Source organism: Kwoniella shandongensis, chromosome 2, assembly GCF_008629635.2.
Source record: "Kwoniella shandongensis chromosome 2, complete sequence".
Classification (NCBI taxonomy): Eukaryota; Fungi; Basidiomycota; class Tremellomycetes; order Tremellales; family Cryptococcaceae; genus Kwoniella; species Kwoniella shandongensis.
In genome coordinates, this window is record NC_089288.1 from 930237 (window position 1) to 955172 (window position 24936).

Sequence of the window (24936 nt, forward strand, 5' to 3'; positions counted from 1 at the left end):
AATTCTTGATTAGGAAGGGTGAAGAGCGAAAACGAAGTGAAAATCCAAGAAAATAAGTATGTTTGATAAGGAATCCGGGCTGGAGGCTGAGCACCCAAGCGTGAACGATAGTGTATGGTTGGGGAGGAAGGAATGATGAAGTTGAACGAAACCGATCAAGAAGTAGAAGCGAAGAAGCGTGTTGTAGGAGGGTATAGTTCTCCACGTTCAAGAAGTACAAGATGCCCCCTTTGGCCAAGAAAAGGCGAAGAATGAAGACCAAGAGAAGATGATGAGCGTGAATGTACACGAGAAGAGGGTTGAATGACGGTTGCAAAGGGGAAAGACAGTCACGTCCCTTTTCCGGCAAATCGGCGGTGGCGGACCGTGCGTTGGCGTCGTTTCGTAGAATCCTCCATACAATACGTGTTCGAGTCAATTCTATTGCATGTGAGAGTCTAGATGATGCTAAGATGATACAACCTACTTGAAATCTATAATATCTATACCTCCGCTTCCACGGTGCAGACAGTCTACTTTGGTAGCGCCGCTATTTCTTTCTCTTTCATCTCAACTTCCTTCCTCTTTGCCTTTTCTCGTCTTTGTTTCCTCCATCTTGGACCGCACTTGAGAACTATCAGGACTAACGGTGTGCCTAGTAGACATATCCCGTTCAAGAGAACGAAACACCATCCGGGACCCATCCTGTCCACAATGAGCTGGACCGTCGAGACCGTCACAGCACCGAGAGCACATCGGATGAGGTTGAACTGTCAACCATAGCGTTAGTGCTCCGTCCCAACTAAACATCGTGGTGTGAAATGAACGACTCACTGTTGCTGTTACTGCACCACCTTGTCCAGCAAACAGGTCTATACCATATATGGTAGCTGAATTGCAATGTCAGTTTCCGTTCAAAGCAAGAATGCTTGAGATAGATCACTCACTAGTGGTCAGGAAACCGGTACCTATGCCCACGAAGAAGTTGAGGACGATAGGCACAGCTATAGGTGCATGTGCCTTCATACTCCAGGCAAGTCCAGTAGTCGAGGCGATAAGAAGACTAGGAAAACATAATGAAGTTAGTACCACTACTTTTGCACCTAATAAACCGTTGAGTGGTGGCTCACCCGATATGGAATGGTAGGATCATGAATCTGACTCGTTCGAGTCGGAACTCGTCAGGGAAGTGTCGATGATCACCGCCGACTCGTTTCTTCTCTCTACGATAGAACACGTCCATAATTCGACCGGTGGCAAACCCCGAGATTCCACTGCCTAGACCGTTTGGACTGCAACTTGAGGTCAGCCCTTGCCGTATGACTGCCTGATGTGAGATAACTCACATATAACATAGCCCGATGACGATCTCACTTGCATTGTATTCGGTCTTGAGTAGAGACGAGAACACGGTTCTGTAGCGGCGTGTTAGCGATATCCTCAAGGGTAGTCTTGCCACCTTAACTCACAAGAGCGCGTACCACATCGCGTAATATAACGAAGACCAGGTGAACATCAATGCGATATCGGGCTCAAGGAACAGCAAGAACGACGCCCATGGCTTGAACTGAGGCACAAGTCATCTTCAGCGTATGTACTGCGATTGCAAAGGACACCACGCGTACCTTTGCACGGTGCATATCGAGGGCTTCTGGTGTTTCTCCTTTCTCTTGCATCTCCTTCAGCTCCCGCTTTCGCCTGAGCAATGCGGCAGGAGTGCAGTTGAGTAAAGGTGGGGGGATCGATCCATCCCCAACTAGACTTCTGAGTGTTTCCGGGAAAGCACTGCGTTGGTACGTCAGTCAGTGAACAACGAAATGTGTGACCAAAGGGTGTGAGAACACTTACAGAACCATGGGAACCAGTACCGCTGCGCAGAAAATCACCAAGAACCAGAAGATCGATCTCCAACCGAGGGTATACGCAAAGACACCTCCAAGCAACGGGCCGACTGCGAAGCTGACAATCAGCCAGACTTCAAATTGGACCGCAAGCACAGTAACATCTGACTCACGAGCAGGTCCTACGGTCGTTCCAAGGTTGAACAAACCCAGATATCTCCCTCTCTCCTGCGGCATGGCAATATCCGCCACCACCCCTGTTCCGATCGCAATCAACGGCGATCCGCCGGAGGCTTGGACGAAACGCATAACCATGAGAAGCCAATAAGCGTTAGTGGGACATAGAGCGGTCCCGACACATGAGAGTAGGTATACGAGGAGACACGCGATGAATACGGGTCTGGAAAGAAGGCTTGTCAGACGAGATCATGTTCGATGAGGAAGCGAAGAGGGACTCACCGACGACCAAAAGCGTCTCCTGCAGAACCCCATATGGACGGTGTGAGAGCCTGGAACACTCTGTATCAGGTAGATCAAAGTCAATACGATAAGTCGCGCGACCTCTCTAGTGAACAGAGAGACACTCACAGATATAATGTGACACTCAAGTTAATCTTCTCCGTCGAAACCTTGAACGCTGCAGCCAGAGTCGGTATAGCTGGCACGTATATGTTCGTCGAAATAGGTCTACGCAGCGCCGGAATGCTCAGCCGTTGTATGATGTAGGTGGTTGTACCTCCCAAGCAGACTCACGAGAAAATGGCACCCAGAGCGCTGAGACTGACGATGAACCATTTTTGGCCCGGTGTAAACACCGAGTATGGTTTCGCCGTTGACCCAGAGGTCATGTTGGTCTGTACATGATTAAGATTTGGAAATCCATTTCCAGTCCCGTTCAGTGCTCTACTATTTAACGATTGTATGCGAGTTGCCGTCGGCGGTCGGTTGAGTGGGTTGCGTGATAACGGTTGTTGTTGTTCAGATGTTTGTGATGATTGTTGATACTGTCTATCTGTAATGTCCGCCTCTTCGTTCAGTCTCGCTTGATCTGTCTCTGAGCGAGCGCGTTCTAATCCTTCTTCATCTGCCGCTTGTTCCGCCATTTTGAGGTAGGTGTACTATCGTTGTGATCTATGTTTACTATTGTATATATTGTGTATATCGTCTTGGTCATATCGGTCTTTGTTTCTTGTTATATATACGCGTAGACCAACATCGAGATATGACTCATAAAGTCCAACCGAGCCGTTGATTTTGCTACAACTTTTGCTTACTCAAACAAACATCGTTTAACCGTCTCTCTCGTCATGACGATGATTCCAACACTAACCATCTGCAGTTCTGCATCTCGCCAGTTAAGGTGCCGCAGGTGGTGACAGATAGTCCGCAAAGCCAATACCGGATCCCGCAATTCGAGACAACTTTTGATCGGATCGGCCGGCCGAAACGGACTTGACCGATTTATGATCTCGGCCGACGACTTCGATTTGCCGAGTTTTTCTATTTTCAGATTGGAATGGAGATGACCGGTTCCGGTGAACAAGCTGACCGTCGATAAGTTACCCCGTCGTGATGAACCCCCGCTGACGGTGCGATGCGAGTAATCACATCTAATGACTCGTAGCTGAATCGTGTTCACGACGGAATATAATTGCGTGGCGAACATGAAATCAACAGTGCGCCGTCAGGTCGATCTCCTTCGTTATGTCTCAACCTCTCATCTGGCATCGCTGTGGTCGGAAGGTGCTTGCATCTTGTTATGTATGCGCGATACACACAGGACGTCTTGCTCTCCAGCCTTGAACTGCTCCCGCATATCCCACTCCTCTGCCTCCCTAAGTCCCTAATCATAGGTCGATGGACAAGGTGTGTGTTTTGCATACATAAAAGGAGCGCCCGCCTCCTTTCATCGCCGACTCACCGTCTCAGCTCCCTTACTCATAACTCCCAAACACATCGTACAATACAGTCACATATATACACTATTTGACTCATCTATTGACTTGAACTGACCTTTCTACGGCTTACCCCTTGAGGAGAAGGCTTGCCAAGAACTGTTTAACCGGGTCTTCGTGACATTGTTGTCCTTTCATCAAATCTGTGGGCTAAACAAGCGAACGAGTGACTCGGACCAAGGCAAACAGGTTCGCGAACATATAAGAGGTGGGTTTGCATGACAGACATCTTGTCAGTAGGACATGACATGATAAGGTCGAACATCCTAGCTTATGAGTAAACTACACAGCAACCGTACCTTGGTTTGGCTCATGGCTCGTCCTACCCTGTGCAATTGCGATTGCGATTGAAGTCGATTATATCGTCACCTCTCTAATCGCATTAGTGCTGTGTGGTGAGTGACCTGATGTCTTCTCCATCTTGTTGATTCTTCCCAGGTGAGATCTGACTCTTCGTCCCCTGCTCAGCAGATCTCCCTGACAGTCCCTTCACTCTGCCCGCCTTCTCTTTCCATCTCAGCGTGACCACGTTCCCACGACCTCTTCCTCCGCTCGCCGCCGACCCCATCACTATCACAGCAGTCGCCGCCACCTGCAATGATGTCGCTTCCTCCTCAACCAGCCACTCCTCCTACGTCTGGGCGAGACACCACCTGCAACAGACTCAGCCCTTACTCCACGCATACGACAGAGCCACTGGCTCGACTCGACTCCCTCATACAAAACATGTCCACCATCCTCCGAGCACTGTCGCTTCAACCCTCGGCTTCTCCGATATACATCACCTCACTCCATATGTTCCTTCAGCGAGCTTCCGACCTACACCCCTCAAACTCGCACTTTGGCTCGTTGGGCGTCAGCGCTCCCGTTGACATGCCCCGATGTGAGGACGTGGATCATCTGGAGAAGGAGTGGTTGGAGAGCGAAGTCGTTGCAGCATGGTATGGACCGCGATTACAACCGCGATCCCAACCTCAATCTCACCCACACGTTATCAGCGCAGAAGCGACAGGAACGAGCGAGACCGGGCAGATTCGTACCATTACGCGCGCACGAAGTCAGACCCCCAGAAGGATGAGTGGAAGGGGATACGGACAAAAGATTTCCCCCACCTCCAAGTGGAGCGGGTCGATGTTGGCCCACCTCCCAGAATCAGCATCAAAGGAAGAGGTGGAAGACTTGACAAAGACGAAAAGTCTGATTCGGGAAGAGATCAAAGAGAGAGAACAGAGGTTGAGAAGGGATTTCAGTTATGTCGGACTGAACGACGATTGTCTCTAATAGAAGGGAGACACTTGAGCGGTTGAAAGAAAGTGGTCATCCTCTCAAGATTCTGTTTCGTACGTGATGTGTGTTTGTGTCCATATAGATATCGTGTACATTAGATTACGAGACGAGACCATACCTACAGTTATACTGAGCTCTGATCGATTCGTTTGTTTTACAAACACACATGATATGATAAGTTATTACAACACAGAGCAAGGTCAAGCCAAACCCGCACACGGGACTGCCAAACACAACACCAACCAGATAGCCATTACAGTGAAACCCACAAACAGGATATCTCTCTTGATATCCCGATACACTTTCTGAATCCTAGGATCTTCCACCAACGCCTCTGGTCCGAACACCTTTGCTTTCTTTTCCCTCTGGTACTGACTCGTTTCACTCCCTCTTCTCCCCGCCGGAGCGATCTGGTTTTCCGTGACAAAGGGAGCAGTTCGTCGCAATCGTTTTAGCAGGGTTGAGAGATCTCTGCTCGTCCGTTGCGCTGGGGTGTCCTCCACGGCTGCTTTGCTTTGCGTTCGCATCAGGTCTGCCACGGAGAACGGTCGGGCGCCACTTGTAGAATCCGGCTCAGATGGGACACCATCCATCGCAAAAGGTGAGATATCTCTTCGCTGACGACCATCGGAAGATGGTTTGGGGGAATGAGGTACCTCACGATCGTCGATCGGGAAGGCCTCTTTCGGACAAGGAACTTTGACCGTCGTCAATCGTATCTCGTGTTGACGTCGCTGTACCTCAGTCATCTCTCCTTCCAATACGGGAATTGTTGGCAGAGTCGCGTCGTTGTTCGAGCTACTCGGTGACCCAGGCTTGTCATCGTTGTCGAATCCATAATCAGTCGTCCCCCCGAAATCGCTCAGAGGGTGAACTTCCATCGGCAAAGTGTAATCCACATGCGTTTTTCCTGTTGTATGATCGCCAACGGAGTCACTTCCAGTCCCCATTCCGCCCTTCGCCTCGATCTCAGCTTCTCTGCCATCGCATTCCACCAGCGTTTCTTCGTCATCCAATCCGTCCATTTCCCAAGGTTGCACTTGTCTATGAGATCTGCCCCATACCTGACTGCAGAATCCTCTGTACGCCGAGTAAGCTTGCGCGACGCCCAGGGGGACGAAAATGAGTGAGAAGAGCCGATAGGCTCGAAGTCCCACAGGATGTCGAGGGAGAAGGAGAGTAAGAAGGAGATATATGGTGAGGCCAATCATGAAATCGATGAAACCGACCATATACCTAAAGATCATGAGGGGGTGGGGGGAGAGGGACACGTGTCAGCGAAAGGCGACAGGGTTCGAAAGGCGCAGCAAGCGTGACCTACCAGAACAGCACCTTGGGCCGATTGATATTGACCTTGGCACTTTCCAAGAACCTAGGTAGACTTTGTCTCTCCACCGTGGTATATATCTCCTCGTATATGGGAAGGAACTACCAGGATTTCAAGCCTTTAGCACACCAGCCGGGAATGAAGCAGGATGTCACACTCACAATACAAGGGGCCGTACTCCGTTTCAAGCCTGTACGCGCAAATTCTCGCAGTTCATCACTAATTCCCAATTCCCTACTCCCTCCTTTTCTCAAAAATGTCGCGAACGCTCGTTGGGCTTCTTCTCGCATAGGCTGTGATGTTGGAGGGAGGAACTCGGTTCCTGGTGGAGGAAGCGGAGGATACATCGATGGTTGCAAGGTCGGTCGAATGGTATGTGGGTTGCAACTCCCAGGGCCGGAGACTTTCGTGCTCGTGCGAGAGAGAGAAGGGAATAGTCTTGGACGGTTCCTCCCTGCCGACCCGCATAAAGAGTGACTGCCGCAACCACACGGTTTGGATCGATTCGTGCTTGCGGCCTGTTCGTTCGCCTGTTTCCAATCTACCACCGAAGATTTCCTGAAAGGTCCTTGGAAGTTTCCCTCTTCAACCTCTTCCACCACAATCCCGTTCTTCTGATTAGCCAAACCCCTGTCGAGATAACCAAACGGATCATAACGATCGCCCAATCTCGTGCTAGGTATCGGTATCCGCGCCTTGATCTCCGGTTTCAGAGCATCGTGTCTAGCTCGATAATTGCGAAACCAAACGACAAACAACAAGTTCTCCGACGTAAAGTCCCGGTTCGTGACGAAGGCTGCCAAGTCAGGAAACGAGATGGGGGGACATGTTTCGCCGTCGAGGATGTGACACAGCTTGAGCTCTTCGAGAGGCGGTTGTGTGACGGTAGGAGTGAGAAGGGCGAGAGAAGGAGAAGAGAGAGACCCAGAACGTCCGGTAAGGGGCGCTGTCATCTTGTTGAGAGGAGGTGGGGGTAAGGTCGAGAGGTTTTGCTCATGAGGCGAGTTTGATGGACTGATTCGTAAAATGGGTGGTTGCAGTGGTCGATGTCGATTCCCAGTGTGTGAGATGAAAAGCCGATCCCAGTCGTCGTCCTCTAAAGCTCAATGTCCGCTTTTGCGAGGATGTCTTCGGTCACTCAGCTGAGCGGTTTCTGTTAGGAATGGAAGAACGTGTTGCTGAGCTACCCGTGGCGAGAGATGCGGCCGTTGTCGAAGATGGAGGCGATTGCGATTGCTGTTTGACGGTTCTTCAATGCAACAACGATTCGATTCCAGAATTATGGCAACGGGTCAGACTTGGCGGATGATACGAATACAGATAGGTGGGCGTAAATTCAATCAATGGAGACCCGGGTGGTGACACCTTGGCGGAGGAAAGGCTGACTTTTAGGTGTTGGTCTGTCGGATCGGAAAGGATGTGGCGATCATGCGCCGGTAAAGTTTGAGCAAGTCCGAAGAATTGGTTGTATGGATGATACGTTATTAGGCTGTTTAAGGGAAAACCAGCAATGAGTAATGAAATCAAACGTTATAAGCCACAATAACAGGTGAACTAGGACTAGCACCAATCGATTGGAATCGATGTTTTGTTCGGATCATGACAAAAGAGGACTGAGGACAGCTTTTTGCGTTCTAGGATCCGCTGCACTCACCTACGTTCAACAACAATCGAACGGGGCATCTCAGGGAGGAAGATCAAGGTAGGTCGATCAGTCAATCAGTCAATCCCAATTTCCGGATTTGTTAGTCGGTTACGCACGTCGCAACGAAGATCGCTGTGGTAGTAATGCAATTGTGCCTTGAATCGACTGCATTTAAAGTTTGTTACCTGGCCCTTAAAGTGTTTGAATGGATAAGGAAAGAAATTCGCTCAAGGGTGACATAATGCGGTATGCCTGATTCACCCTTACTTCGCCATGGATAGTAGACATACGGACGAGACGCCCCCCCCCCTCTCCCCTTTCCAACTAGCAGGAGAACAGCGGCAGCAACGACACGGCGTATTAGGCCGGTCAAATACCCTCAGTCAGATGAAAGGAAATGAGACATCCGATCATGGCATTCATCGGAGCAGAGGATCTCTCTTCACGACCACCGGCTATCCCAAATCCAATAACGATTCTTCGTACCGATACAATGGAAGGCGCAAGCCACATAACATACCAGCAAACAGGAAAACAGGATTGCCCCTTTGAGCTTCAAAGAGTGTGAATCCAGTGAACAGAGTTGGGTCACAGTCCCGACAGGGGGGATCTGGGAACTTTGTGTTAGTATGCAAGTCGCGCGCCTGACAAGGCACAGCTAGACACACGCGCCTACACTGAACAGCCAATTCCCCGGATATACGGAGTTGCGGGGATGTCCGATTGAGGGGTTCAAGCAACGTCACGACTTGCTGACAGGATGGGTGATGATGACCGCAAGCATGATGTGGACGACAACAACCATGTATTGTACACCCACCGCATCATTCACTTGACATTGTTGACATCCGTTCACTCAGAGCGACAGGTCTACTCGAGTACTTCGTCTGCTATAAGAATTGTCACTGGAAAAGATCAGACCTTCCAGAGTGACTCGAGACCAAGATGTCAATGTTGGACGACTGTGAGTGACCTGGTTCTTCGTCTGAGCACGGCTAGCTAACATGGCTGTGTCGCGAAATCTACCATAGTCGTCGAGCACACTTCAGGACCGTCGATCCCTCCTCGATACTCCTCTTCCGGCGCATACCGAGGCTCTGGCCCGGTCGCTACTCTTGGCGGCGCCGGTATCGAAGCTGTAGGATATGAGGGATTCGATGTAGACGATGGGGATGAGGAAGGGGAGGACAGTCGGATGGTTCAAGCAGTGAGATATAATAGGTTGTCCACCAAAATCATTTCTGAAATGCCCGTCAACCTTAGCTCGAGACGGGCTTCATCCCGACCGCCCAACAACAAACATCTCTACCACCGCTATTTTCGTTATCGCTCGTCCAATACTCCCCTCCTTCCTCTCTGCTGTGTTTGACAACAGCCAACAATCTCCTCTTTCTCGCTGCTGCCCCGTTATCCGTGATCATTATTGATCTCGATAAACCTGAAGAGCTAGTGACTATCGACTTGCCGAAACCCGCAACCGAGAAAGGCGCTCCTGCTCCACTGCCGAAGGATGCGCCGAGCATAAGTCAGCTGTATGCCGATCCTACCGCGAGGCATCTGTTGATCACTACGACTTCGGGAGACACATTCTACCTACCCATCAGTCCAGGTAACGCGGCGGTACAATCCCGTCGACCTAGACCGTTGAGATTGAAACAGACAATTACAGCTGTTGGATGGTCGCCTATCTCCGGTTCTCCAGCGGGAGAGGCAAATGGAGCAGGAGAAACAGCACCGCCAAGCAAAGGGGATGCGATAACCCCTCCTGCAACCGACGTTCTTCTCGGTACTACCACTGGTCAAATCTTATCCCTCCCCCTACCTCCCCAGGATGACATTTTCAAATCTGTGTCTATAGGCATGAGCAAGCCAGCGGAGAAGGACCTACAAACTGTTTATTCTTTGCCAGATCAATGTCCAGTAACCGGGATAGGGTTCGGGTTCTGGTCAATTGGCGCGTCCGGGAGGAAAGGTGGGGAGAAGAGAGCTTGGGTGGTAATAACCACCAAAGAGAGGTTGTATGAAGTCCAGGGCAATGTCAGCAGTACCATTGCTGGTGGGAAGACTGGAGGCTGGGCAGAGGAGGTTTTCAAGCCGTTGAGAGACAGTGTTCCAAGTGAGTTCTGTGGCTGACTATTATTGCTGGCATGGATGATGCTGATGGTAGTGTTACATCAAGAGTTCCAAGAACTGCCGGGCGACTTGCCTAATCCTCTGCTGAAGTTTTACATTCCCTCCGTTGAGGGTCAATCGGTCTCTTCGCTACCTGCCCCAACAGCAGTCGCTTGGCTAACAGGTAAGCTGGCTTACTAAGGGCACTCACGAGGGGATGACTGACCCTCCCATAGCACCTGGCCTCTACACCTCAAGCCTTGCTACTTCGCCTTCCAGTGAGATCCTTCCAAAAGCATCCCTATTGCCATATCCCTCCTTCGAGCAACCGGCCGCAACGCCTGCCTTCAGCAGGCAAGCTGGACCGACGTCGCCTTCGTTACCTCCCATACCAATATCGATCGCAATCACGCAATGGCATTGGCTCCTACTATATAACGATCGCGTTGTGGGCATATCTAGGGAGAACGAGAAGATCGTTTGGGAGGAGGCTCTTCCTTTGGTATGTGTGCAGCTCGTTACATTGCAAGAGCGAATCTGACCGTCTCCAACCATAGGCTGGGGATGAACGAGCGATTGGGCTATCGGCGGATCCCGTCTCGCGAACTTTCTGGATCTATACAGACCGCTCCATCCTCGAAGTACTTGTTCGCAATGAGGATCGAGACGTCTGGCGTGCGAAGCTGGAGAAGGGAGACTTCAGCGAAGCCCTCAGCCATGTTCGAGTGAGCAAAACATTATGTACCCTCAATAGCACTCAGCTGATAGGTGGTGACTTGTTAGACACAACCGCAGAAAGATATCGTGTTGTCAAGACAGGGTGACGCACTCTTCGAACAGGGACGATTCCTGCAATCTGCCCAATGCTACGCTCAATCGAGTAGAAGTTTCGAATATGTTACTCTTCGATTTGTTGATGCGGACGAGCGAGACGCCTTGAGGATATACTTGGCAGAGAGATTAGATCGCTTAGACAAGAAAGTAAGTGGGCTGCTACCAGTTGAGCGCGAAACCTGACCTTGTCTTTGATGTAGGAAAGGACGCAACGGATGATGCTGGCAACCTGGCTAGTAGAGATATACCTAAGCAAGTGCAATACACTGGAAGACATCGTGGCAGCGGAATCAGCAACGTCAGATGTCGAAAGTCTTACGATAGAACGCCAGATGACCGAGGAGGACCTGAAAAACTTCATGACTACGTATCTGGTGCGTATCAGTCATTGTGGCCGAATATCGCAAAATAACTGACCGTCCATACGTAGAGCGATTTGGAGGCGAAGGTGGTGTATGAACTCATACTGAGTCACGGACGGACCGATTTGTACCTATTCTACGCGAACCTCAACAAAGATCATGGAAAGGTAGTAGAGCATTGGGTTACCGAAGAGAGATGGCTAAAAGCGATCGACATTCTCAACAGACAGGTGAGTTGATATCCTGTGATGGATAGGGAATTGCTAAGTCAACTCGCAGAACTCCGTTGAACTGTACTACCGATTTGCCGCCATTCTCATGCGAAATGCTCCCAAAGAAACTGTCGATTCGTGGATGCGCCAATCTGCTCTTTCCCCCCGTCGTCTCATCCCAGCACTTTTGCAACAGCAACAACGCTCCGAACCAATAGCCTCCAATCACGCTGTTCGATATCTTTCGCATGTCATTCACCAACTGGGTTCAACGGATACGACTATCTACAACCTTCTCTTGACTTTCTACGCTTCTGATCCGGACCCCGACGACAATCCTCTGATACGCTTCCTATCTTCATGTCCTGACGACCCAGAGACAGAACGGCCGTACTACGACCTAGACTATGCTCTACGAACTTGCAAACAGCACGGAAGGATTCAGCCTTGTGTGCTCATATATTCCAAACTGGGTCTTTACGAGAGTAGTGTGGACTTGGCGCTCGAGAAGGGCGATCTTGAGCTCGCGAAAATAAATGCGGACAGACCGGAAGACGATGACGTTTTGAGAAAGAAGCTATGGCTTAAGATAGCGAAATACGTGGTACAGGAGCAAAAAGACATCAAGAGGTAGGCTGTCACTTTGCTGTATTCATAGAACTCCGATAGCAGAACTGACGATGGTCGCAGTGCTATGCGGTTCCTCGAGTCAACAGACCTGGTCAAGATCGAAGATATTCTTCCTTTCTTCCCCGATTTCGTTGTCATTGATGATTTCAAGGCGGAGATTTGTTCCGCTTTAGAAGAATATAGCGCCAGGATAGATGAGCTGAAGGCGGAAATGGATGAAGCGACAGCGTCTGCAGAATCGATCAAGCGGGACATCGACGGTCTAGCGAATCGTTTCGTCACGATAGAACCTGGAGATAAGTGCTGGAAGTGCGGGCTAGGCTTGGTCAGCAGACAGTTCTATGTCTTCCCATGTCAACACGCTTTCCACGCGGACTGTCAGATCTCAATGGTGAGTTTAGGTCCTTAACGGAATTCGGGATCATGCTGACGTTCACGAAGGCAATGGAGTTCTTACCTGCTCCCAGTTTGAGGAGGATACTGCATCTGCAAGACGAGCTGGTCTCGCGGTCTTCAGAGCCTGCTGGAAGAGCACTTTTGTCGTCCAACTTCAGCCCAGCACCGTCTGGCGCCGGAACACCACGACACGGCAAAGAGGGTTCCAGGAATGGTACAACTTCAGGATCAGCCGCGACCGATCTCCTGCTGGGAATGACAGGACGAAACAAATTGATAGCTGCTGGCGATCGATTACGAGAACTGATCATACCTGATGCGTTGGCACAAGCTGTCTCTGTTGTTGGTGCGGGTGTAGGTGTGACAAGTGGTGGTGGATCAGGATCAGGGAAGAAGAGTTTGAAGAAGAGGGATAAGTTCGCGGCGGCGGATGATGGGAGAATAGAAGAGCTGAGAAAAGAGTTGGACGAGCTGGTGGCTGGACAATGTCCACTGTGTGAAGGGGCAGTGGTAGGGCTCGATAAGCCTTTCATCGTGTCAGGGGAGGATACGACCGATTGGGAGGTGTAGATCGTGATCAAACGGTGTATGGATAGACCATTGTATGGAGGAGTCTTACATCCCGCCCAACATGTAACCCTTCGCACTACGTCTGAACTGACACGTCAAGCCAGGTTGTCTAGACGTGATCTTGCCACGTTGTACCGTCGGAGTATGCTGAAAGTGGCGAAGCTGGATCTAAATTCGCAGCAGCCTGTCTCATACTCGGCTAACTCAAATGGCATCGCAACGATTCCACCCCTTCCAGCCCGCCACAGGCGATCTGTCCGTTTGATCATGACTCACTCAGGGACAATTGTTTCAACGACGATAACTTTGAATGGCTTTCGTCGATCAGGAACAATCTAATCCTGCGAGTGACAGAATCAATCCAACGTTGAAGTGTACGAGTACAGTACTCTCAATCTGACTCAAGGTTGGGTCAAGTGGAACATGGTTTCACTGTGAGAGGCGCTCGTTTGTGCGTGCTGAATTGTGTGCTGAATCACGATCGTTCTCCGTCGGGAACACATAAGCTTCCCTCAAACCTATAAGTAGATTGTCCGACTTCCCACTCTTCTCTCTTTTCTCCTCAACCCAACAACTCTCTCACCCCTCTCTCTCACTCTCGCACTTGTCAATTTCCCAACGCCGGTCGTTGTACTCGCATCACACTCTTTTAACAAGCTTTCAATCTTCGAACCCGATTAGATAGATACTCCCCCTACATCTACCTTTTTTAGAGCTATTAAACTATTGGAACTTTTGACAAGTCTTCCTCCCAACCTCTCCTCTACAGTACTTCCGGCAAGTCCTCCCCAAACGACCCTCTCATCTCTACTCTTTTTACGAAAACCTCCTCCACCCTCTCCCCGTTAACCCAACAACCCAATCACAGGAAACCGACACGATGCAAGCTTGCAAGACTATCGCTCTTTTCGCTCTTCTTCCCTTCCTTGCTCAGACTCAGGCCGCACCTCTCTTTGGTCTCGGTTCGCTCTTTGGCGGTATCGTCCCCGCTGCGCCCGTTGCGGTTCCTGTTTCTCAGGCGACTTCGATCGTCGGATCTGTGGTTGGTCAAGCTACTGGCGTGATTGGATCTGCCATCTCCCAGGAGACCAAATTTGCCGGTTCGGTCGTTGGTCAAGCTACCAGTGTCGTTGGTGCCGTTGTTGGTCAAGCGACAGGTGTCATCGTTCCTGACGCTACGAAGATCATTGGATCCGCCATCTCTCAAGCTACAGGAATTGTTGGATCTGCCGCTGGTTCCGTCGCGGTCACCGGATCAGGTTCTGCTCAAGGTGAACTTGACCTCGATCTTGGTCATCTCGTCGCTACTGCCAACGGTGCCTTGTCAGGTAACACCGCCGCTCAAGGATCTTCGATCTTGAACGGACCTGTCGCAGGTCTCACCAACCTCGGCCAAGGTGTCATTGGCGGTCTCACCTCTGGCGGGATCGCCAATGTCGTCGGAGGCGTGGTCAACGGTGCCACCTCCGGAGGCGGATTGGTCAACGCTGCTAGCGGAATCGTGGCAGGTGCTGTCCCAGCCGCTGTCGTCAACACCGCCACCGGTGCTGTTGGACAGGCAGCGAACGCTCTCAAGGGCGTTGTCGCGGGAACTCCTGTCGGATCCATCTTGAACGGTGTAACTTCCGGATCTGGCGTTGGTTCCATCCTCAATGGTGCAACCTCCGGCTCCCCTGTTGAATCAATCCTCAGCGGCGTCACATCTGGTAACGGTGTCGGATCGATCCTCAGCGGTGTGACATCTGGTACCCCTGTCGGCTCGATTCTCAACGGTGTCACTTCCGGTTCTCCGGTTGGCTCCATACTCGGTGGCGTGACCTCGGGACACGGTGTTGGGTCTATCCTTAACGGTGTCACTTCTGGTACTCCCCTTGGCTCAGTCCTTGGTGGTGTCACCTCTGGAAACGGCGTAGGATCCATTCTCAACACCGTTACTTCTGGTACTCCCGTTGGAACCATCTTGAACGGTGTCACCTCTGGCTCTGGTGTCGGCTCCATCCTCAACGGCGTCACAACCGGCAACGTGCTTGGCGGACCTACTTCTGGCAATGTCCTCGGCGGTCTTACTTCCGGAGCAATTATCCCCCAACTTGGCGGGATCATTGGACACGGTTCCGCTGTCGCTTCGGCTACTGCTTCCGCCGCACACAGTGCGACCCCTACTGGGAGTGCTGCTGCTCCTGTGACAACTGCTACACCTACTCAGATCTTGCAAGCTTTGAACTCCTTCATCGTGAGTGGTCTTTCTTTCGTCGCGCGCACACATCACACTGGACCCAAATTACAACTCGCTTTGGGTGAGATATGGTGTAGGCTGACCCTTGATTATGGTAATACGCCACACAGGGCAGCATCAAGCCTGTTAGCGCTGTCGAGGCGGTCGAAGAGCTCCAGACTATCTACTACAACCTCGCCTATGCCCTCCAGAACCGGGCTGCCATGTTGAAGAAGTAAGTTTGTGGTGGAGAGCTTCACACACACAAAAACACAAAATCTGACTTTCTATTTGGGGAACTCCGCAGCACCGTCGAGCACGCCCAGTTCATCAACTTCGCATCCCAGCTCGTCCGTAACATCGACAACTACCTCAAGCTTCTCCCATCCACCATCAGCTCCACCACCTCTGTGATCTCTATCGCGGCTCAGCTCGACGCCTCAATCGCAGAGATGGTGGGGGGGATCAAGCTTATGGAGGACGGGACCACGAAGCTTGCTACTGCCCTGTATGGAGATGGGATGTTCACCATCTCCACTATGTCAACTTTGATCCCTAGGAGTGAGTACATTACACATCGCACAGAACAAAACTACTGGCTGCTACAACAATGTAACATTCAGACTAGTGCTGACTTGACTTGTTCGTAGCCATCGCTATCCTCCCTCCTATCCCTGCTATCTACTCCCACTAAGCACTTAACTGAGCTGCGGTGGGAATATCACACGTCAACGTATGATAGCGTGAAATGAGAGTTGGAAGTGGCGTAGAGACATTGGAGAGCAAGGCTGTGTGAAGACCGAGGTTGGGGATGGGGATGGGGGTGGGGAAGTGATCGATCATTCGGATCAAAGATCTAGATGGGTCTGCTTAATTGCTCCAACTCATCTTGCTCTTTTGATCCAAGTTGAACGATCGCTTTTCGTAAAAACTCTTTTTTGGGTCGTTTTTACCGGAAAACATGTATTTTGGGTGAAAACTTGTCCTATCCAAACCAGGTAGCTGAACATTTGCTGCAAACGAAAGCTGCATCTTTCCACCTATTCCTGTCAACTTTTTGATCTAAATACAAATGTCGTCTCTTTTATCACCCATTACTCGATTGCTCTGGTTATTGAGCCACCTCCGCCTTCTCCGCAGCTTGAGCCGCTGCCAAGGCCGTTCCGAACCATTCTCTCAAGACCGATTGATCTTCTTGACCCACGCTGATCCTGACCAATCCTGCTTCTACACCATGTGTCGCTGCCCAATCCAGCTCTAGATAATGTGCCAAGATCGTATACGGACAAGCGAGTGTGAAGCTCGTACCCAATGACGGACCTTTTGCACATCCGATCGCGTCGAAGAATGCTTTTGATGCAGCAAGTGAGGTGAAAGTCACTGAGAATAGACCGCCAAAGCCGCCTTTGCCAGTTGGCGGGTGTCGTTGCGCTTGGCTGTATAGCTCGGGAGTAACGTATCGAGGATAGTACACCTTCTTGATGACCTTGCCCTCCGCTGGTGAGGTTGTGTCGTCCAGTGAGTTTTGGTACAGGTATTCACACACATTGAAAGCGTTATCGTTGACACGTTTGATTCGAGCTCGGAAATCTCGAGAGTTCCGTTCCATGTACACTGCATCTTCGGGATAGTAATGGTCCTCGTAGTCGGTGTTCTGGACCGCTTTGAGCTCTTCAAATAACGGTCCGTTGGGGTTCAGGATAAGACTGCGATGATTCGATTAGCTTGATAGATTTTGAAAACGGGTGCAGAATCAGCTCACCTTCCACCCATGACATTGGCATCACCACTGAAGATCTTTGTCAAACTGCTGACAACAATATCGGCAAAGGTAACCACCTCGACATTGATGAAGTTTCCAATCGTCTCGTCTACAACAATGACAAAGCCATATTTGTCTGCGAGTTTTCGGATTCGGGCGAGATCGGGACTTCGCAAAAGGGGGTTAGAAGGGAATTCGCAGAACAAAGACAAGATTGGCGGTTGAGCTGTCTTTAAAAGATCTTCCAATGCGTCGATGTCTTCTGAACCACCGGTGCCGAAGAAGTGACATCCAGGTCCCCATTTCTGAAGGATCTTGAGCGTGTCGGTGTAAGGGAAGCTGGAAAAGGAAGCCCGTTCGTTTCAGCGGTCTCCCGCGGATCAACGATGGACGGGATACTCACCCATAACAAACGCTGATACCCTCCTTTTCCCCTTTTCTTCGCCTCGCGACTCGGGCGATATCGTGCGCATGCCATATCGCGCTCATTCCAGTAGGATAGAGGTAGACGTCGTCTTCCGTGACTGCCTTCTTACCAGATCCAAGTGCGGCACCTCGTGCGACATCATCGATCTTTCCGAAATCCTCGTCACTGGGGAGGAGACCACCCGCGATTCTCCTCTTCAAAGCTTGTTTCGCCAAGGGTGCATTGAACAATGGCAGATTTCTCCCGTATCTCTCCTCGAGATAAGTTGTGAGATCAGGAGTAAGACTCTCCTCTCTGACAGGTTCGATGGGCAGATCGTCTGATGCTGCCAGACTGGCGATGGAACTCGAACCGAGGGTTGAGGAGCTGGCCGTGGTTGGGGTAGCCGGGACGGAAGGTGTGCGTCTCGAATAATGTCGATTTCGATTGATCGGTGCTTTGCTTGGCGGTCTATCGAGAGGTGGAGTAGGTGGTCTCGCCGCCTGACTACCTGCAGGAGTCTCTCCGAGGAAAGCCAATGCCCGCTCAGCCATACGCGAACATATACCATCTCCAGTATGTTGCCAGAATGATTTCGCCGTGGGCCAGTCGTCCTTGTTGAACAAGAGGATCTGAAGTTCGATCACTTCAACACCAGCGCTGGCGTTTTGGCTTTTCGAGGATGTAGAGGTGTCGACCAATGAGGCCGCAGAAGGACAGATGACGAATTCGACGATTCGAGAAGAGATTGAAGGGTTTCGAGACGCGAGGAAATCACGTCCTTCAGCTGCGACTTTGGGCGTAGGTAGCAAGATGCAAAGCTCGTCAGGTCGGCCGAATTTCACCAAACATAAGGCGGCGAGCTGCACGAGCGTCAAAGCACAATCAATCAGTTCGCTCCGCCGCTCTGATCTGTTTGTGATATGGATCCTCTCGCTCACCTTCTGAATACTACGATGAATGAAGAATCGAGGATAACCCGTCTCCATCTTATCCACGACCCTCTTATCGCCCTCTTCGTACCCTATGTTATCCTGCCATGTAGGCAGGGAGACCGAGATTGCATGGGCGGTGATGGCTGGCACCGAAGATCCCAATGGGATCTGAGCGGGAATGGTAGCCGTCTGAGGCATTGTATCGCGATGAAGTGGTTTGATGGTAAAAGGACAGAAAGGTTGATGATGGTTTCTGAAATAAGTTAGCTGATCGTTGTTAGCGTGATTGTGGGTCAGGCAAGTCGAGTCAAACCACGGATAATTGGCCGATAGGGAACGGAATCAAATTCCCGTAATCTCGATTACCATACAATTGGTGGCTAGATTACACACTTTACATTGCTCGTCTTTCTTACAACAGTTACTCGTAGATATCAAGTACAACAGCTATGTTCTCCATTCTTGTCATGTCAATTCAGGTGTTCAGGGCTCGGATCATCCCCAGTACGGCTCATCACTCTCGTCGTCCATCTCTTCCGCTCCGCCCCACTGTCTACCTGTATCTCTCGGTTCCTGATGTCCGTCCATCTCGTATCAGCCACACCCCTACTCACGAACCAGTCGTCGCGGTGGGATACTCACCTCGATCATGATCCTATGACCTCTCTTCGTTATCCTTCTCCCTAACGAATCTGATCCTAACGTTATGGATTGCAAATTGACTGTTGATAAACCCATCAAATCCCCTTGTTGTACTGATGATGCCAAGTCGGCATAGATGGTAGCGATATCAGGAGAAGGGGACGAATCGAGCGCGTGAATTGACGAAAGTCCTTGAGGTGTAGGGAGTGCCAAGGCCATAGTGGCAGAAATGATGATTGCTGTGATGTAGCTTGCGCGCATTATGTTTGGTGCTTGATGTTTTGATATATGTTGATGAGAATTCGATTGCTTATATCCTTGTTCTGAGATGCGGTCTTCATGATGAAACCCTGCCGTCTATCTCATTTATATGTATGTCCCCATCAGCAGCAAAGGAGTCATCAGTCAGCAGCACATGACGGTTGAGCTACTGATGTTAGCTCGGATGTACGCTCAAGCAGGCCAGGCTGTCGGACTAGATCCCAATCCGCGCTTGGGTGCCATTCACTAGCACTTGTTCCGCGATGGACGTGGCTGGTACTTGAAATTGATGATCAAGTGTACATATGCATATGTGGTGATCTTCACTCGACAACGTGGTAGATCTACAACTCTTCGTCCGAATCGTCCGCTACGAATCGAGAAAAACACGCCTCATCAGCATACCTCACCATGATCCGGATGAAAGTAGAAACTCACCACCAATAGTCGCCAAGAAACTTGCAAAGTCCTTTTCTTTCTTCTCCTCCTCGTCCATCTCCACTTCCATTTCCCTCTCTCTCTCCTGTCTTGACAGGCCAACACCACCGTTCTTCGTCTTCTTCTCTTTTCTCTTCTCCTTCTTCGACCTCTTTGCAAGAGGTTGACTCGGGATCTCCTCCACCTCTGCTTCTGGTTCTTCCATACCCATATCCATGAAACCAAGCATCAATTCTCCTTCCGTCCTTGCCACGGCTGCTTGACGTTTCTTTGCCTTCTTCGCTTGCTGTCTCATCTTCTGACGATCTAATATACCAGAGGGCAGAACTGCCAACTCTTCCGGTGTGAACAGCTTGTTAGGCTGAGCGGTAGGAGGGAGACGCAAGGCGGCAGACGAGGTAACGGACGGTGCAATTTCAGTGCTGAAATCGGTAGCAATGGAAGGACGGACGGGCGGTCGGAAGCCAGAATCGGATCCTGAGTCCAGCTCATCGTCCGAATCGGCGTAGAATCCCTGCACAGGGAACGTTGGTTGTTGGACTGCTGGCTGCACCTCCTCCACGACAACAGGTCTATGGTTATTAGCTCAATTCATATGCACTACACTCACTCTTCTTCGACGATCGCGTCTTGTTCTGCCATCTCCTCGCCTGCCCAGGCAGCGTCATCCCCGATGGTATCGAACAGTCCATCGAGGGTGAATGCCTCGCTCAGTGTTGTCAAGATCTTGGCATCTCCAACTTTCTCTCCGGCCATCTCTACATCCTCTTCGATACCGCTGTCGGTCACAGGCGCAGCGGCGGATACGGGAGCCGGTGCTGATGAAGCGTGAACTTTCGGTGGGATAGTGAAGTAGGCAATCTTCCCGCTATTCCAATCTCGTAACACAGAGACAGCCGATCCTTCGAGGTCGGGAATACCGCCTTTGCCCAATCGACCACGAGTGAGAGCCATCTTGATGAGGAAATCTCGCACATCGTCGTATGCTGGAATGTTGTATAATTTTTGCAGTTGAACAGGATCGACCTTGCGCAGAATCACCTCCACTGCATGGCGAAAGCATCGTCAGTCACAAGCTCGTGTTATCCCCAGGTAGACTCACCTGGCGTGATTGGATCATCGACGAGCTCGGCTTTCACACAATTTCTCAACATGATCTCTGCCTGTTTTCTCTTCCCTTCTTCACTCTCCATCTGTCTTCCGACATCCTCCAAAACAACACCGGGACAATCCAGAATCTTGACCCCCTTATCCAACACGACTTCCTGCACGATCCGTGTCTTCCCCGGCATTGCTGCGACGGCACAAGCTCTACTTCGTTTCAACGAGTTGATAAGGGATGATTTGCCGACGTTGGGATATCCAACCACTCCGACGGTCAGTGCAGAATGCGGCGTTGACAAGGCATATTGCTTGAGCAAGTGCAGTAGAGCCGGAGCACCGAGGGAGGAAGAGGTGGTAGGAAGAGCAGGAAGGTTGACCTGTTGACCGGGAACGGCTGAAGGTTGAGCGAGAGGAACAGCGTTTTGAGATAAGTTCTGCCGTTGATTTTGGGTAGATGATTTGAATGGCATAGTCGGGAAATTGTGACGAAGATATTTGAGCCATGCTTCGAGGTTAGCTCGAGGGACGAGGTCTTCGCAGGGACGATGTCAGCGACCGCCCGGACTGGAATTACATAGAGCGAAGCAGAACCCAACTCACCAATTTTGTTGAGCACTGCTAACAGCTTCTTCCCCTGAGCATCTCTCTTCCTCACCTCCTCTTCTACCCATCTACTCCTTGTCCCCTCCGGATCTCTCGCATCCAGCACCTGGATAATCACATCACTCCTCTCGATGACCTTTCGAAGCTCTCTCATGAATGCCTTGGAGGACGAGTCTCTTGTGAGAGAAGAATCAATCGGTTCGTGAAATGTGACATTTCCATAATCTGTGCCGGAACCGGAAGCAAGAGGTTGTTCACTGTTGGCTGAAAGGGCGGCAAGGGATGATGCGGTCGGTCGTGCTTGTGTCGGAGCGAGCTGCGAGAGATCAGTCAGCAATCAGACCGCTCGCTTTTACTTTAGCTACAATGCACGTACCTTGGCTTTTTGTTTGCCTACCAACGCTTGAATTTTCGGGATACCATTCTCTCGTTTCTCTGAACATAACACGCCTCGTCAGATTAGTCACCTTCGGTGGCAGGATGTATGCATCTTTGGACTCACTCTGAGTAGTTGGTAAGGCATACACCTTGCTCTTATGAGCCCCTCCTGCTTTTTCTACGAAACAAACATTTTAGTGATCTGAGCGGCAACATGTGCGAACAGATTGGCACTCACTAGCTTTCGGCATCCTATCGGGCAATCTACTTTTCTATCTTTCTATGTAGTAGTCACACGCTCCTATAAGGTCCCTGGCGAACGCTCTGTCCAAGAAGGGATGTTTTGATGCGGTTTGATGCAGGTTGATGAGTGACACCGAATAGATGTGTGGTTCTGAAAGATTTTTGGTGTCAAAAGTGGAGGTTGTCATGATTTATGGCGTAACTCAGCGGCGAGAGATCCGGTGCGAGTGAGAGTTGTACTAAGTTATAGGATGAATCATCAATCAATCACCTTCCATACCAAGGTTAACCAACATAACATATACAAGCTCTCTCTCTGTACCCATCACCGACGAAGATCAGCGCAAAACGCCGAAGATGTTCACTCAACTTGTCCGTTCTGCTCGACCTGCAACTGCTTCTTTCCGATCAACAGGCGTTGCTGTACGAACTTTCCACTCTACGAGAATAGCTCGTGATCATTTCCTCGATGCGAACGAAGATGTAAGTGTGAATGCTACAAGGCCTGTTATCATTTCGGTCATGACAGCGAACTCTTGTGATCGAATGATCTCTGGGACTGGTGTTCAAGGTTAGGACGTCTTACTGACTGAGCGATATATTCCCTTTCTAGGCATTCACAAAACGAGCGTTAGATGAATCAAGCGCAAAACCCGTTCTTGTTGATTTCTACGCTGCGTAAGTGGTACCCACACTACCTTTCGAGCACAGAGCCAAGTAAAGTAGAGGCGAGGACTGACCGATGAACTTGTGTTGCATAGCTGGTGTCAACCTTGTCGAGTCCTCACTCCTCTATTGAAAGGCGTCACAGGACCTGAATCGGACTATGATCTGATGACCGTCGATGTGGACGAACATCCCGATTTGGCAGCAAAATACAAGGTATGTCGCCGTATTCAATCCGGCATGCACCTAAATACAGCTTGAAACGACACGGAGTGAAGACTGACGCTTCGATGTTGTTTCCGCCTTCAACAGGTCACAGCTTTGCCTACCGTTGTTGCATTCAAGAATGGGGCTGTGAAGAACAAGTTTGGTGAGTGCACAGACAGTCGTCATCGAGTCCAATCTGTGCTGACTGATAGCGAATACGTCCGTATGTAGTCGGATTCAAGGGACTAGCAGATATCAACAAGTTTTTGGGCCTGCTCTGAGCAACCACTACCCAAAGTCCAAAGTCAGATGTCAAAGGGCGTGTACAGGTTAAATTACGGATCACACAAAACAACCATGTATAAGCGATAGATGAATACATTTTTCACACGACATACACTACATTTACTGGACCTCTACCGGAGCGAAGCGGAACAGACTATGGGATGCTGATAGGGTTCCAAGCGATGGTTCCGGCCATACCCTTGTCAAGAGTGGCGATCTCGTCCATGTCCTCTTGGCTCAACTCGAAGTCGTAGAGATCCGCGTTGGAAGCGATTCGTGAAGGGGTGACTGATTTAGGCAAGGGGACGAATCTATACAAGTGACCGCAGCATCAGTAACGAAGACCTCTCTTGAGCTGAGCAGCGGGAGCATAGCGGTACTCACCCCTTTTGAAGACTCCACCTGAGCGCGACGTGAGAAACGTCCTTGCCATGCTTCTTGGCAATCTTGACCATGACCGGGTTCTCTAATCCGCTCTTGTCCCCTTGGAAGAGAGGACTGTAAGCCTGGACGATGATACCGTTCTCTTTGCAGTACTCGGCAATCTCCTTTTGTTGACAGAATGGGTGGAGCTCGACTTGGTTGACGGCGGGTTTGGGTCCAGGAAGAGCCTTGAGATGGGGAACGTCGCTGTAAGTTCATCGAAGGCTGTCAGCGTATGTGATCGACCAAAGTAAACCAACGAAATACGAGACTCGTCACTGACAAGTTTGAAACACCGATGTCCTTCACCCAACCTTCCTTCTGAGCCTTGACAAGAGCCTCCCAGTTGTTGGCTCTACCCTCGGGTCCACCGAAAGCGGCATGAACCAAGAGCAAATCGATGTACTTCTTGTCATCGTCAGAAGACAACTGGTCAATCTTCCCGAGGGAAGATCGGATTGAGTCGTATACTTTTGAAGGGGGAGTTGGGGTCTGCTCGGGAAGGTATTTGGTGGTGATGAAGACTTCGGAACGCTTGAGACCGCTTTCCTTGACAGTCCTGCCAACGTCTGAGGGGAAAAGACAAGGTGCGGGTCAGTACGGCTCATGGAGTGGGGAGTAACGAGGAGGTAGCCTATGTGCTGGTGCATGCCACACAAGATGTGTGCGATGGAAGGTGAGGGGTTCGATCAAATCGATCAAGTAGGGACGTAACTCACCCTCTTCGTTGTGGTAGAACTGGGCGCTGTCGACTAAGTGATAAAATGTACATCAGTGAAGTCCTAGATCAACAGCCCTATCCGCACTCACTATGCCTGTATCCTACTCGGAGAGCTTCCTTGACTGCTGCTTCGCAATCTTTTGGTTCGGCTCGGAACACACCGAAACCAAGCTGGGGAATCGAAGCGCCACTGGACAACTTGACGGCGGTATTGATGGTAAGCGACATTGTTGTTGGTATATGAGGTTGTTAGTGAAGGTGAGGAAGAGTTGTGGAGATATGAGTGTGAGTGTGAGAGATGAAGATCGTTGTGAAGAAGATGAGTTACATTTCAGATGACGGACGATTCGTGCTGTATTTATAGGTTTACCTCTGGAAGATCATGACGAATGACAAGGTTTTGAGTTTTGGTGAGTACGATACCCCGAGGCCGGGTCAACGTAACCGAACACCGAGCTTATTCGTTGACGCTACGGTGGTGACGGGATCAAAAGGTC

At 50.5% G+C, this 24936-nt stretch overlaps 10 protein-coding genes across 10 annotated transcripts; 4 read left to right on the forward strand and 6 right to left on the reverse strand.

Annotated features, from left to right (window-relative positions):
• Window positions 1-512: 512 nt before the first annotated feature.
• Window positions 513-2923, reverse strand: CI109_101018 (uncharacterized protein; the record flags this gene model as incomplete). Its single annotated transcript, XM_032002672.1, has 12 exons — window positions 513-749; window positions 814-869; window positions 927-1042; window positions 1110-1271; window positions 1326-1394; window positions 1449-1546; window positions 1605-1764; window positions 1828-1930; window positions 1994-2220; window positions 2280-2339; window positions 2409-2507; window positions 2574-2923. 12 exons carry the CDS (start codon window positions 2921-2923, stop codon window positions 513-515), a joined length of 1737 nt encoding a protein of 578 aa, XP_031863011.1.
• A 1449-nt stretch (window positions 2924-4372) lies between these two features.
• On the forward strand, window positions 4373-5056 carry CI109_101019 (uncharacterized protein; the record flags this gene model as incomplete). Its single annotated transcript, XM_032002673.2, has 1 exon — window positions 4373-5056. One exon carries the CDS (start codon window positions 4373-4375, stop codon window positions 5054-5056), a length of 684 nt encoding a protein of 227 aa, XP_031863012.2.
• Window positions 5057-5262: 206 nt separating this feature from the next.
• Window positions 5263-7342, reverse strand: CI109_101020 (uncharacterized protein; the record flags this gene model as incomplete). Its single annotated transcript, XM_032002674.1, has 3 exons — window positions 5263-6298; window positions 6384-6490; window positions 6551-7342. The coding sequence occupies 3 exons, from the start codon at window positions 7340-7342 to the stop codon at window positions 5263-5265; spliced, it is 1935 nt and encodes a 644-aa protein (XP_031863013.1).
• A 1637-nt stretch (window positions 7343-8979) lies between these two features.
• On the forward strand, window positions 8980-13150 carry CI109_101021 (uncharacterized protein; the record flags this gene model as incomplete). Its single annotated transcript, XM_032002675.1, has 12 exons — window positions 8980-8998; window positions 9066-9241; window positions 9298-10150; window positions 10214-10330; window positions 10383-10648; window positions 10704-10871; window positions 10930-11127; window positions 11181-11354; window positions 11411-11572; window positions 11622-12184; window positions 12245-12575; window positions 12626-13150. 12 exons carry the CDS (start codon window positions 8980-8982, stop codon window positions 13148-13150), a joined length of 3552 nt encoding a protein of 1183 aa, XP_031863014.1.
• Window positions 13151-14030: 880 nt separating this feature from the next.
• CI109_101022 (uncharacterized protein) lies at window positions 14031-16059 on the forward strand (the record flags this gene model as incomplete). Its single annotated transcript, XM_032002676.1, has 4 exons — window positions 14031-15383; window positions 15497-15600; window positions 15673-15926; window positions 16016-16059. The coding sequence occupies 4 exons, from the start codon at window positions 14031-14033 to the stop codon at window positions 16057-16059; spliced, it is 1755 nt and encodes a 584-aa protein (XP_031863015.1).
• Window positions 16060-16476: 417 nt separating this feature from the next.
• Window positions 16477-18666, reverse strand: CI109_101023 (uncharacterized protein; the record flags this gene model as incomplete). The annotated part of the gene is made up of 4 exons (XM_032002677.1): window positions 16477-17071; window positions 17128-17466; window positions 17531-18396; window positions 18475-18666. The coding sequence occupies 4 exons, from the start codon at window positions 18664-18666 to the stop codon at window positions 16477-16479; spliced, it is 1992 nt and encodes a 663-aa protein (XP_031863016.1).
• Window positions 18667-18963: 297 nt separating this feature from the next.
• CI109_101024 (uncharacterized protein) lies at window positions 18964-19371 on the reverse strand (the record flags this gene model as incomplete). The annotated part of the gene is made up of 2 exons (XM_032002678.2): window positions 18964-19041; window positions 19111-19371. The coding sequence occupies 2 exons, from the start codon at window positions 19369-19371 to the stop codon at window positions 18964-18966; spliced, it is 339 nt and encodes a 112-aa protein (XP_031863017.2).
• Window positions 19372-19715: 344 nt separating this feature from the next.
• Window positions 19716-22145, reverse strand: CI109_101025 (uncharacterized protein; the record flags this gene model as incomplete). Its single annotated transcript, XM_065966884.1, has 8 exons — window positions 19716-19741; window positions 19810-20231; window positions 20420-20855; window positions 20912-21445; window positions 21514-21832; window positions 21893-21951; window positions 22019-22072; window positions 22133-22145. 8 exons carry the CDS (start codon window positions 22143-22145, stop codon window positions 19716-19718), a joined length of 1863 nt encoding a protein of 620 aa, XP_065822956.1.
• Window positions 22146-22494: 349 nt separating this feature from the next.
• CI109_101026 (thioredoxin) lies at window positions 22495-23291 on the forward strand (the record flags this gene model as incomplete). The annotated part of the gene is made up of 5 exons (XM_032002680.1): window positions 22495-22620; window positions 22751-22815; window positions 22899-23019; window positions 23116-23173; window positions 23242-23291. The coding sequence occupies 5 exons, from the start codon at window positions 22495-22497 to the stop codon at window positions 23289-23291; spliced, it is 420 nt and encodes a 139-aa protein (XP_031863019.1).
• A 158-nt stretch (window positions 23292-23449) lies between these two features.
• On the reverse strand, window positions 23450-24667 carry CI109_101027 (uncharacterized protein; the record flags this gene model as incomplete). Its single annotated transcript, XM_032002681.1, has 5 exons — window positions 23450-23606; window positions 23680-23925; window positions 24002-24287; window positions 24438-24470; window positions 24529-24667. 5 exons carry the CDS (start codon window positions 24665-24667, stop codon window positions 23450-23452), a joined length of 861 nt encoding a protein of 286 aa, XP_031863020.1.
• Between the last annotated feature and the right edge of the window lie 269 nt (window positions 24668-24936).